The sequence below is a fragment of the Heliangelus exortis genome, chromosome Z, assembly GCF_036169615.1.
Source record: "Heliangelus exortis chromosome Z, bHelExo1.hap1, whole genome shotgun sequence".
NCBI classification, from domain to species: Eukaryota; Metazoa; Chordata; class Aves; order Apodiformes; family Trochilidae; genus Heliangelus; species Heliangelus exortis.
Genome location: NC_092454.1, coordinates 1,064,080 through 1,077,017, shown reverse-complemented (window position 1 = coordinate 1,077,017; position 12,938 = coordinate 1,064,080). Strand labels below are relative to the sequence as shown.

The window sequence follows — 12,938 nt, the reverse complement described above, 5'->3', positions numbered from 1 at the left end:
GGCAGCACTTGTGATGTCCTGAGGGGCTCCTTCCTCTGTGCCTCAGAGCAAGGAGGATTTATCCACCCAGGTGTACAGCTACTCCTTGGAGTAAGGGCAGCACTTGTGATGCCCTGAGACTACTCCGAGGTTAAACCTCTTGTACCCATCTTGCACCCCTTGCTCCCCCACCCCTTCCCTTGATGTTGGGGCAGGTTTTTTGGCTATTTAGAAACTTTTTCCTCAATTCCTCCTCGGAGAATCCTCATCTTTGGGAGCTTCCTCATTCTTGGAGTTTGGTTCTTAACCCTCAGATAATTCTCCTTTTACACTTCAGTGTCCTTGGGTCTAGAATTTCAGGACAATTTTTTTTTTTTTTCCCTCATTTTTATAGGTAATAACTAAAAGTATGGCTGAAATTATTTTTATTTCCTAACTTTCTGTTGCCCAGGTGGGAGGCAAAAAAGGAAAAATATATTAGGATATGGAATTTGGGAAAAAAGGAGGGACACTTTGTAGGTATAAACAATAGAAATTCAATTAAAATAGAATTTTTCTTTTAATAAAGCACGATTAGTAACTCTTTTCACACAACAATATTTTTTTTAATATGTTGCAAAGATTTTTATGGCCACTGAGGAGTGTTTTTAAGGGGGATTTGGTCCCTTATTCACCAATCAAAGCAGTAACTTTTGGACTAGACTTGGAATTATAGCTGGAATTTAGTTTTCCTTTAAATTAGAATTAAGAAGTTGCCACGCAGGAAAAAGAATGGAATCTGTAAATCCAAGCATTAAAAAAAAAAAAAATGTTGCTTTTCTATCTTGTTGATGATGGATTTTGGTTTTAATTTTTGTGTCTTTAGGGCCATGTCCAAGGTGTCAGTGATGTCCTGGAATTTTCTTTGGGAAAAGCAATCAGCAGGATTTGGAGGAAAACATCCCAAAAGAGAAGGACTAGAGAAAAGGAACCTCCTAAATTTCTCAGCAAGTGTTTGCTAAGGATGGCCACAAACTTTTGTGATCTTTGGGATTTGCATATACAGGAAATATTTTATGGGGAGGGCACTTCCTCAACTGGAGCCTTTATATGTCCCGGGGAGAGAGAGGGCAGGGAAGGGGGAGTCTGGGGAAGAGCAGGATTTGGGATCATCCATCTCCTGGAGATCCTCCCTGTGGTAAGGGGGGGATGAGGATGGGATGGGATGGGGGGGTTGTGTCTCAGGGATTTGGGGTTTTGTGTCTTGGGTTTTGGGGGTTTTGTGTCTCAGGACTTTGGGGTTTTTGTGTCTCAGGGGTTGGGGTTTTGTGTCTCAGGAGTTGGGGTTTTGTGTCTCAGGGGTTTGGGGTTTTGTGTCTCAGGGGTTTGGGGTTTTTGTGTCTCAGGGGTTTGGAGTTTTTGTGTCTCAGGGGTTGGGGGTTTTGTGTCTCAAGGATTTGGGGTTTTGTGTCTAAGGGTTTTGGGGTTTTGTGTCTCAGGGGTTGGGGGTTCTCTGTCCCAAGGGTTTGGGGTTTTTTTCTCTCAGGGGTTGGGGTTTTGTGTCTTGGGTTTTGGGGGTTTTGTGTCTCAGGGGTTTGGGTTTTTGTGTCTCAGGGGTTTGGGGCTTTGTGTCCCAGGAGTTTGGGGCTTTGTGTCTCAGGGGTTTGGGGTTTTTGTGTCTCAGGGGTTGGGGTTTTGTGTCTTGGGTTTTATGGATTTTGTGTCTCAGGGGTTTGGGGCTTTGTGTCTCAGGAGTTTGGGGTTTTGTGTCTCAGGGGTTTCGGTCTTTTTATCTCAGGGCTTTCAGTCTTTGTCTCAGGGGTTTGGGGCTTTGTGTCTCAGGGGTTTGGGTTTCTGTGTCTTGGGTTTTATGGATTTTGTGTCAGGGGTTTGTGCATTTTGTGTCTCAGGGGTTTGGGGTTTTTGTGTCTCAGGGGTTGGGGATTTTTTGTCTCAGGGGTTGGGGTTTTTTTGTCACAAGGGGTTGGGGTTTTGTGTCTCAAGGTTTGGGTTTTTTGTGTCTCAAGGTTTGGGTTTTTTGTGTCTCAGGGATTGGGGGTTTTGTGTCTCAGGGGTTGGGGTTTTGTGTCTTGGGTTTTGGGAATTTTGTGTCAGGGGTTTGAGGGTTTTTGTGTCTTGGGTTTTATGGATTTTGTCTCAGGGGTTTGAGGGTTTTTGTGTCTCAAGGGTTTGGGTTTTTGTGTCTCAGGAGTTGGGGTTTTTGTGTCTCAAGGGGTTGGGGTTTTGTGTCTTGGGTTTGGGGAATTTTGTGTCAGGGGTTTGAGGGTTTTTGTGTCTTGGGTTTTATGGATTTTGTGTCAGGGGGTTGTGCATTTTGTGTCTCAGGATTTGGGTTTTTGTGTCTCAGGGGTTTGGGGTTTTTGTGTCTCAGGAGGTTGGGGTTTTGTGTCTCAGGGGGTTGGGGTTTTGTGTCTCAAGGGGTTTGGGTTTTGTGTCTCAGGGGTTGGGGTTTTGTGTCTTGGGTTTTGGGAATTTTGTGTCAGGGGTTTGGGGGTTTTTGTGTCTTGGGTTTTATGGATTTTGTGTTAGGGGTTTGTGCATTTTGTGTCTCAGGGGTTTGGGGTTTTTGTGTCTCAGGGGTTTGGGGCTTTGTGTCTCAGGGGTTTGGGGCTTTGTGTCTCAGGGGTTGGGGGTTTTGTGTCTCAGGGGTTGGGGGTTTTGTGTCTCAGGGGTTGGGGTTTTGTGTCTCAGGGGTTGGGGGTTTTGTGTCTTGGGTTTTGGGAATTTTGTGTCAGGGGTTTGAGGGTTTTTGTGTCTTGGGTTTTGGGAATTTTGTGTCAGGGGTTTGGGGTTTTTGTGTCTCAGGGGTTTGGGGTTTTTGTGTCTCAGGGGTTTGGGGTTTTTGTGTCTCAGGGGCTTGGGGTTTTGTGTCAGGGGTTTGAGGGTTTTTGTGTCTTGGGTTTTATGGATTTTGTCTCAGGGGTTTGTGCATTTTGTGTCTCAGGATTTGGGTTTTTGTGTCTCAAGAGGCTGGGGTTTTTGTGTCTCAGGGGTTTAGGGTTTTTGTGTCTCAGGGGTTTGGGTTGTTGTGTCTCAGGGGGTTGGGGTTTTTGTGTCTCAGGGGTTTCAGTCTTTTTGTCTCAGGGGTTTGGGGCTTTGTGTCTCAGGGGTTGGGGTTTTGTGTCTTGGGTTTTAGGAATTTTTTATCAGGGGTTTGAGGGTTTTTGTGTCTCAGGGGTTGGGGTTTTGTGTCTTGGGTTTTGGGAATTTTGTGTCAGGGGTTTGAGGGTTTTTGTGTCTCAAGGGTTTGGGGTTTTGTGTCTCAGGGGTTTGGGTTTTTGTGTCTCAGGGGTTTGGGGTTTTTCTCTTTTTCTTCTTCTTTTTCTTCTCCTTCTTTTTCTCCTTCTTTTTCTCCTTCTTTTTCTCCTTCTTTTTCTTCTTCTTTTTCTTCTTCTTTTTCTTCTTCTTTTTCTTCTCCTTCTTTTTCTTCTTCTTTTTCTTCTTCTTTTTCTTCTCCTTCTTTTTCTTCTTCTTTTTCTTCTCCTTCTTTTTCTTCTTCTTTTTCTTCTTCTTTTTCTTCTTCTTTTTCTTCTTCTTTTTCTTCTCCTTCTTTTTCTCCTTCTTTTTCTTCTCCTTCTTTTTCTTCTTCTTTTTCTTCTTCTTCTTCTTCTTCTTTTTCTTCTTCTTTTTCTTCTTCTTTTCCTTCTTCTTTTTCTTCTTCTTTTTCTTCTCCTTCTTTTTCTTCTCCTTCTTTTTCTTCTCCTTCTTTTTCTTCTCCTTCTTTTTCTTCTCCTTCTTTTTCTTCTTCTTTTTCTTCTTCTTTTTCCTCTTCTTTTTCTTCTTCTTTTTCTTCTTCTTTTTCTTTTTCTTTTTCTTCTTCTTTTTCTTCTCCTTCTTTTTCTTCTCCCTCTTTTTCCCCTCCTTTTCCCCCTTCTTTTTTTTTCTTTAACCCCAAAGCACCAAACTTAGGAGATCAGGCAGCACCAGCAGGTTCAGAAAGGACCCAAACACCTGGGATTTTTTTTTTTATGGCATGAAACCAAGAGGGAACAACCCCTCCCATCTTCCAGCCCCGAGTTACGTGGCTTTGGGGGATGAAAGCTGCAACCTGGGAATAAATCAGAAAAATCCCTGAGTCTTGGGGTCCCCTGGAGGGGAATTTGGGTGCATAGGAGGGCGTTGGGTGCCCAGTCCTGGAGCAGGATGGGTGCTTTAGGTTTGGAAAACCTTTTTTTTCCTCAAAACAGGAGAATCCTGACATCTAAGGAGGGCAGAGGGTTGCAAAAGCAGCTCTGGAACCGTTGTTGTGGTTTGAGAAGAAAATTTCCCAACCAGCCCCAAGTGTAATTTCAATTTCCTCAGCACCAAGGATGGAATCAGATGACTTCTCCTTTTTTTTTTTTTTTTTTCCCCCCCCACCACCACTTATTTGATGTTCCAGGCTCTTATCTCCTCCTCCTGTTGTCTCTTTGGGTTCATGTGAGCCCTGAATAATCTCAGTCTGGGGGTGGCAATTGCCAGACCTCCCTTTCTTCCAAGAAAAAAAAAAAATTTTTTTCAGATTGCATCACATTTCTGCACTAAACACCCTCAGTGGCCCTGACTGCAAAATAGCTGAGTGGTTTTTGGGGTGAATATTCTGTTTTTTCAGGCTTTGCTTTTCTTTCTTTTGTTTCAGCTTCCCTGGATGGACAACCAAGCCTTTGAGATGCACGGAGAGAACATTCAAGCTCTTCCCCAGGAAAAGAGGGGGCCAAAGAAAGAGGAGGTATTGCTCAGTTTTTGGTTTTTTTTTTTTGCTATAAAATATTATTCACGCTGTCAGGATGAAGATGAACCTTTTTTTTTATAGCAGGACATCTGAAAAAAGGCCTGGAGGAAAAGAAAAGCTCCAGGGAAGGGGCTGCAGTTCCCAAGGTCCCAAAAACCACAGCTGGGATCTGAGCTCTGAGACTTCATTCCCACTGAACAGCTGAATTCCTTATCCTATAAAATGCTTTTTCCTACTCTTTTTCCTTTTCTTTTTCTTATTCTTTTTCTTTTTTCTTTTCCTTTCTTTTCTTTTCCTTTTCTTTTTTTCTTTTCCTTTTCTTTTCCTTTTCCTTTTCTTTCTCCTTTTCTTTTTCCTTTTCTTTTTCTTTTCTTCTTTTTCTTTTCTTCTTTTTCTTCTTCTTTTTCTTTTTCTTTTCTTTTTCTTTTCTTTTTCTTTTTCTTTTCTTTTCTTCTTTTTCTTTTCTTTTCTTTTTCTTTTCTTTTCTTTTCTTTTTCTTTTTCTTTTTCTTTTTCTTTTCTTTTTCTTTTTCTTTTTCTTTTCTTTTCTTTTTCTTTTTCTTTTTCTTTTTCTTTTTCTTTTTCTTCTCTTTCTCTTTTTCTCTCTTTCCTTTTCCTTTTCTTTTCTTTTCTTTTTCCCTTTTTCCCTTTTTCCCTTTTTCCCTTTTCCCTTTTTCTCTTTTTCCCTTTCTTTTTCCCTTTCTTTTTCCCTTTCTTTTTCCCTTTTTCCCTTTTTCCCTTTTTCCCTTTTTCCCTTTTTCCCTTTTTCCCTTTTTCCCTTTTTCCCTTTTTCCCTTTTTCCCTTTTCCCCTTTTCCCTTTTCATCTTCCCCTTCTTTTTCCCCCCCTTTTCCCCCCTTTTCCCCCCCTTTTCCCCCCCCTTTTCCCCCCCTTTTCCCCCCCTTTTTCCCCCCCTTTTTCCCCCCCCTTTTTTCCCCCCTTTTTCCCCCCCTTTTTTTCCCCCCCCTTTTTCCCCCCCTTTTCCCCCCCTTTTTCCACCCCTTTTTCCCCCCCTTTTTCCCCCCCTTTTTCCCCCCCTTTTTTCCCCCCCCCTTTTTCCCCCCCTTTTTCCCCCCCTTTTTCCCCCCCCTTTTTCCCCCCTTTCCTCCCCTTTTCCCCCCTTTTCCCCCTTTTTCCCCCCCTTTTTCCCCCCTTTTTCCCCCCCTTTTTCCCCCCTTTTTCCTCCCCTTTTCTCCCCCTTTTCTTTTTCCTGTCCTTTCCCTTTCCCTTTTTCCCATTCTTTTTCTTTTTCCCACTCTTTTTTTTCTTTTTCCCACTCTTTTTCTTTTTTCTATTCTTTTCTTTTTATTTTCTATTTTTTTTCTACTCTTTTTTTTCTGTTCTTTTTTTTCTATTCTTTTTCTTTTTTCTATTCTTTTCTATTCTATTCTTTTTTTCTATTCTTTTTTTCTATTCTTTTTTTCTATTCTTTTTTCTATTCTTTTTTTCTATTCTTTTTTTCTATTCTTTTTTTCTATTCTTTTTTTCTATTCTTTTTTTCTATTCTTTTTTTCTATTCTTTTTTTCTATTCTTTTTTTCCTATTCTTTTTCTTTTTCTCTTCTTTTTTCTCTTCTTTTTTTTCTCTTCTTTTTTTCTCTTCATTTTTTTTCTCTTCTTTTTTTCTCTTCTTTTTTTTCTCTTCTTTTTTTTCTCTTCTTTTTTTCTCTTCTTTTTTTCTCTTCTTTTTTTTCTGTTCTTTTTTTTCTATTCTTTCTTTTTCTTTTTTCTATTCTTTTTCTTTTTTTTTCATAATTCTCCAGTCAGAGCCACAACAGTGAAAATGCTGTAAATCCAAGCTCCTTCAAAGCAGAAAAAAGGGGATTTTGGGTGCATTTAAGTAAAAACCCACATTTTCTGCTGAGCCTTTAGCCTGAATCCCACTGCTCTGATATTTAATTGAACACCAACTTTAAAAAGGGACCATTTCAACTGAAGAAAACCTCATTTCCAACCTGAATAAAGTGATATTTTGAGCACTCTTCTGCTGGCAAGAAAAATGTCAAAAAACTGAAAAAAAATCATTTTGTTCAAATCCCTGAGCAGCCTCCCAGTTTTTTATTTTCCAGCTGAAGAACTCAACTCATTTCCAGGTCCTTCACCAGGTTTTTTTTTTTTTTTTAGAGAGAGATCAAGCTGTGTGCCCAGAGAAAAAAATGGAAAATGAAGTCAGGGATTTCAGTCTCTGTTTGTCTGAAGCTGCAGAGAATAATAAAAAGGAAAATAAAATAATATTAATATATATACAATATATACATATAATACATATAATAATATATGCATATTAATATATAGACAATAATAAAAAGGAAAAATAAAATTAAAAAAAAAAGATCTTTAAGCCCCTGCGATGATGATTTTGGAAAGAACCATCACAGAGTTTCCCCTCTCTGTTGTCACCAATTAATTTTTTTTATTTTTTCTTTTTTTTAATTGTTTTTTTGATGAATTCCAGGGCAGAAAAGGCAGCTGGTCCCTCCTGAGGATTTTTCTTGCCTGTCTCTGGCCTGTGTCCTCAGCACAGCAATAGGAGTCCTGGCTCTCTCCTTGCTCTATCTCGACACCTCTGCTTCCCTGAGAGAAAACAGGGACCAAAATGAGGCTGCAACCCCCCCCAGAAACAGCAGGAAAAGAAGTGGAGCCCAAATTCCAGTTCCTCAACCACCTGCCAAAATCAAAGGTAATTTTTTTTCACCTGGAATAAGCTTTTACCTTCATGGAATAAAGGGTTTAATTCCACATTAATTATTTGCACTCCGTTTTCACTTAATTATTTTTTTAAGCTTTTGATCAAGCTCATTAGTCAGGGTTTTAAATTTATTTTTTTTTTTTCAAGGTTTCAACAAACTTTTAAATTGCCAAAAAGAACCAGCATCTGAGCTGAAATGAATTAATTGACAATTAATTGAATTAATTGACAATTAATGAAGCCCCAAGAATTCTGTAGGGTTTGTTTTTTTTTTTTTTTAGGGGCATTTTAAGACTTGTAGGAACCTCCCCTTTGAGCAAACTCTAAAGAAATCCTCTGGCTTCTAAATATTCTAAATATAAATATTCTAAATATTCTAAATATAAATTTACATAAAAAATAAGTGGGAATTAATTTTTGCTTGGCAGCAAAAGAGGATAAAATTATAAGAAATTAATATAAAAAGTAATTAGTATAAAAATAATCAGCATAAAAATAAAAATTATACAGGGGGCACTTTATACTCCAACCATTCTGTTCTATTTTCCTATTAGCTTTAACTACATAATTAATTTTCCAATTAAAAAAATGGTTTTAAGGAACCAAACCAATTTTTTAGTAGTAAATAAATTTTTTTATACAATTTTGGGAGTGCAGGGTGGTTCTTCCAAGCCCCAAATGTGTTCCAGGGGCAGGGAAAATCTTGGGAAAGGAGGAGTTTTAGGTGCAAATAATTTGGGAGCAGAGAAATCCAAGAAAATCCTGAGGAATGCCATGAGAAAATAATGAAAAATTGTGAAAAGTGATTAAAATCAATTTTAGGAGTGCAGGGTGGTTCTTCCAAGCCCCAAATGAGTTCCAGGGGCAGGGAAAATCTTGGGAAAGGAGGAGTTTTAGGTGCAAATAATTTGGGAGCAGAGAAATCCAAGAAAATCCTGAGGAAAATGCTTAAATATTTTGAGGCTTTCAGGATTTCTGGAGCTGATTTCCCACATTCAAGTCCAGAATGGTGTAAGAAGAGGAAAATAATTTTATTCTTGATCTTGTTATTTATTCCTCCTTTGTGGAAAAAAAATCCCAGTTGGATCATGCCATGAGGAAATAAATCAAAAATTGTGAAAAGTGATTAAAATCAATTTTGGGAGTGCAGGGTGGTTCTTCCAAGCCCCAAATGTGTTCCAGGAGCAGGGAAAATCTTGGGAAAGGAAGAGTTTTAGGTGCCAATAATTTGGGATCAGGGAAATCCAAGAAAATCCTTAGGAATGCTATGAGAAAATAAATCAAAAACTGTGAAAATTGATTAAAATCAATTTTGGGAGTGCAGGGTGGTTCTTCCAGGCCCAAATGAGCTCCAGGGGCAGGGAAAATCTTGGAAAGGAAGAGTTTTAGGTGAAAATAATTTGGGAGCAGAGAAATCCAAGAAAATCCTGAGGAAAATGCTTAAATATTTTGAGGCTTTCAGATTTCTGGAGCTGATTTCCCAAATTCAAGTCCAGAATGGTGTAAGAAGAGGAAAATAATTTTATTCTTGATCTTGTTATTTATTCCTCCTTTGTGGAAAAAAATCCAGTTGGATCCTGCCATGAGAAAATAAATAAAAACTGTGAAAATTGATTAAAATCAATTTTGGGAGTGCAGGGTGGTTCTTCCAGGCCCAAAATGAGTTCCAGGGGCAGGGAAAATCTTGGGAAAGGAGGAGTTTTAGGTGAAAATAATTTAGGAGCAGAGAAATCCAAGAAAATCCTGAGGAAAATGCTTAAATATTTTGAGGCTTTCAGGATTTCTGGAGCTGATTTCCCAAATTCAAGTCCAGATGGTGTAAGAAGAGGAAAATAATTTATTCTTGATCTTGTTATTTATTCCTCCTTTGTGGAAAAAATCCAGTTGGATCCTGCCATGAGGAAATAAATCAAAAATTGTAAAAAGTGATTAAAATCAATTTTTGGGAGTGCAGGGTGGTTCTTCCAAGCCCCAAATGAGTTCCAGGGGCAGGGAAAATCTTGGAAAGGAGGAGTTTTAGGTGAAAATAATTTAGGAACAGAGAAATCCAAGAAAATCCTGAGGAAATGCTTAAATATTTTGAGGCTTTCAGGATTTCTGGAGCTGATTTCCCACATTCAAGTCCAGAATGGTGTAAGAAGAGGAAAATAATTTTTTTCTTCATCTTGCTACTTCTTCCTCATTTGAGGAAAAAATCCAGTTGGATCATGCCATGAGAAAATAAATCAAAAACTGTGAAAAGTGATTAAAATCAATTTTGGGAGTGCAGGGTGGTTCTTCCAAGCCCCAAATGAGTTCCAGGGGCAGGGAAAATCTTGGGAAAGGAAGAGTTTTTAGGTGCCAATAATTTAGGAGCAGAGAAATCCAAGAAAATCCTGAGGAATGCCATGAGGAAATAAATCAAAAATTGTGAAAATTGATTAAAATCAATTTTGTGAGTGCAGGGTGGTTCTTCCAAGCTCAAAATGTGTTCCAGGGGCAGGGAAAATCTTGGGAAAGGAAGAGTTTTAGGTGCAAATAATTTGGGAGCAGAGAAATCCAAGAAAATCCTGAGGAATGCCATGAGGAAATAAATAAAAAATTTGTGAAAATTGATTAAAATCAATTTTGGGAGTGCAGGGTGGTTTTTCCAAGCCCCAAAATGAGTTCCAGGGGCAGGGAAAATCTTGGAAAGGAAGAGTTTTAGGTGCCAATAATTTGGGATCAGGGAAATCCAAGAAAATCCTGAGGAAAATGCTTAAATATTTTGAGGCTTTCAGGATTTCTGGAGCTGATTTCCCAAATTCAAGTCCAGAATGGTGTAAGAAGAGGAAAATAATTTTATTCTTGATCTTGTTATTTATTCCTCCTTTGAGGAAAAAATCCAGTTGGATCCTGCCATGAGGAAATAAATCAAAAACTGTGAAAATTGATTAAAATCAATTTTGGGAGTGCAGGGTGGTTCTTCCAAGCCCCAAATGAGTTCCAGGGGCAGGGAAAATCTTGGAAAGGAGGAGATTTAGGTGAAAATAATTTAGGAGCAGAGAAATCCAAGAAAATCCTGAGGAATGCCATGAGGAAATAAATCAAAAACTGTGAAAATGGATTAAAATCAATTTTGTCAGTGCAGGGTGGTTCTTCCAAGCCCCAAATGAGTTCCAGGGGCAGGGAAAATCTTGGGAAAGGAAGAGTTTTAGGTGGAAAATAATTTAGGAGCAGAGAAATCCAAGAAAATCCTGAGGAAAATGCTTAAATATTTGAGGCTTTCAGGATTTCTGGAGCTGGTTTCCCACATTCAAGTCCAGAATGGTGTAAGAAGAGGAAAATAATTTTATTCTTGATCTTGTTATTTATTCCTCCCTTGTGGAAAAAAATCCAGTTGGATCCTGCCATGAGGAAATAAATCAAAAACTGTGAAAATTGATTAAAATCAATTTTGGGAGTGCAGGGTGGTTCTTCCAAGCCCCAAATGAGTTCCAGGGGCAGGGAAAATCTTGGGAAAGGAGGAGTTTTAGGTGCAAATAATTTAGGAGCAGAGAAATCCAAGAAAATCCTGAGGAATGCCATGAGGAAATAAATCAAAAACTGTGAAAAGTGATTAAAATCAATTTTGGGAGTGCAGAGTGGTTCTTCCAAGCCCCAAATGAGTTCCAGGGGCAGGGAAAATCTTGGGAAAGGAAGAGTTTTACGTGCCAATAATTTGGAAGCAGAGAAATCCAAGAAAATCCTGAGGAATGCCATGAGAAAATAAATCAAAAACTGTGAAAATTGATTAAAATCAATTTTGGGAGTGCAGGGTGGTTTCTTCCAAGCCCCAAATGAGTTCCAGGGGCAGGGAAAATCTTGGAAAGGAAGAGTTTTAGGTGAAAATAATTTAGGAGCAGGGAAATCCAAGAAAATCCTGAGAATGCCATGAGGAAATAAATCAAAAACTGTGAAAAGTGATTAAAATCCTCCAAGAAAAGGAAGATTTTTGATATTAAATATCAATTTAATACTGCTCAGAGTACAAATTCCCTAAATTTCTTTGGTACCAGTCTCCCAATAAACACAATTTCCCTCTCCCTACCTTCCAGGTCTTCAAGTATCCAGGTGGGGAGATCCAGTGGGCAAGATTCAGGAATGATGCCAGGGAATATCAGAGTGCTGAGGAGCTGGAATTTGGCAAAAGCCTCAACCACCACCACTCCAAAATGACTTTTGGCACCTTGCTGATCAAGAGCAAAGGGCTCCCGGGCACCCCACTGGCATTTTAATGCCAATGAACATGGGTACCTGCTAAAGGTAGGACCTGGAGGAGCTTTGGAATGGAAAACACCATGAAAAAATCCCAAAAAAACCCCAAAAAATCAATATATTCATGTGTGAGAGGCACTGAAACCAGAATTATCAGGGATGGATGGATGGAGGGAGGGAGGGAGGGATGGGGTGATGTTGGGACTCCTGAAAGTTTCAGGATTTTATGGGCCTTACAATAATTATATTATATTAATTATATTAATTATATTAATGATATTAATTGTCTAAAAGAGCCATCAGAGCCTGACAGAGATGGACTGCTCAGGTTTTTAAGGAAGCCTCTGGCTCCAGGCTTGATGCAGGATGAGGCCACCCAAAAGCTTATCTGAGTTTTGTTCAGGTTTTAAAGATCTTCAACCAAGGTGTTATTAAAAAGCTGGAAAAGTGATGGAAGTGCCACAAAAACACATTTGGATTTAAAGGAAAAAAAAAAAATTAAATCTTAATTTCTTGGTATCTGAAATTATCTGAATTTTGTTCAGGTTTTAAAGATCTTCAGCCAAGGAGTTATTAAAAAGAGATGGAAGTGCTACAAAAAACACACTTTTTTCTCTTTTCTTCTCTTTCTCTTTTCTCTTTTCTCTTTTTTCTCTTTTCTCTTTTTCTCTTTTCTCTTTTTTCTCTTTTCTCTTTTCTCTTTTCTCTTTCTCTTTCTCTTTTCTCTTTTCTCTTTTTCTTTTTTCTTTTTTCTTTTTTCTTTTTTTTTTTCTTTTTTCTTCTTTTTTCTTTTTTCTTTTCTTTTTTCTTTTTTCTTTTTTCTTTTTTCTTTTTTCTTTTTTCTTTTTCTTTTTTCTTTTTTTCTTTTTTTCCTTTTCCTCCTCTTTTTCCTTTTCCTCTTTTTCCTTTTCCTCTTTTTCCTTTTCCTCTTTTTCCTTTTCCTCTTTTTCCTTTTCCTTTTTTCCTTTTCCTTTTCCTTTTCCTTTTCCTTTTCCTTTTCCATTTTCTATTTCTATTATTTTCCTTTTTCCATTTTCCATTTTCCATTTACTTTCCATTTTCCATTTACTTTCCATTTTCCATTTACTTTCCATTTTCCATTTACTTTCCATTTTCCATTTACTTTCCATTTTCCATTTACTTTCCATTTTCCATTTATTTTCCATTTTCCATTTATTTTCCATTTTCCATTTATTTTCTATTTTCCATTTATTTTTTATTTTTTATTTTCTATTTTCTATTTTCTATTTCCTTTTTTCCTTTTTTCTTTTGCTTTTTTCTTTTTTCTTCTATTCTTGTCCTTTTCCTTGTCCTTTTCCTTCTATTCTTGTCTTTTTCCTTGTCCTA

General features: G+C 38.1%; 1 protein-coding gene across 1 annotated transcript in view; it reads left to right on the top strand.

Moving 5' to 3' along the window:
• The first annotated feature begins 7,199 nt into the window (after positions 1 to 7,199).
• LOC139790362 (uncharacterized) overlaps positions 7,200 to 12,938 on the top strand; it is an 11,405-nt gene continuing 5,666 nt past the window's right edge. Inside the window, 3 exon segments of the mRNA XM_071732115.1 lie at positions 7,200 to 7,367; positions 11,432 to 11,587; positions 11,589 to 11,639. Of these exon segments, the coding sequence (XP_071588216.1) occupies positions 7,284 to 7,367; positions 11,432 to 11,587; positions 11,589 to 11,639 (291 nt within the window). The 5' untranslated portion in view covers positions 7,200 to 7,283.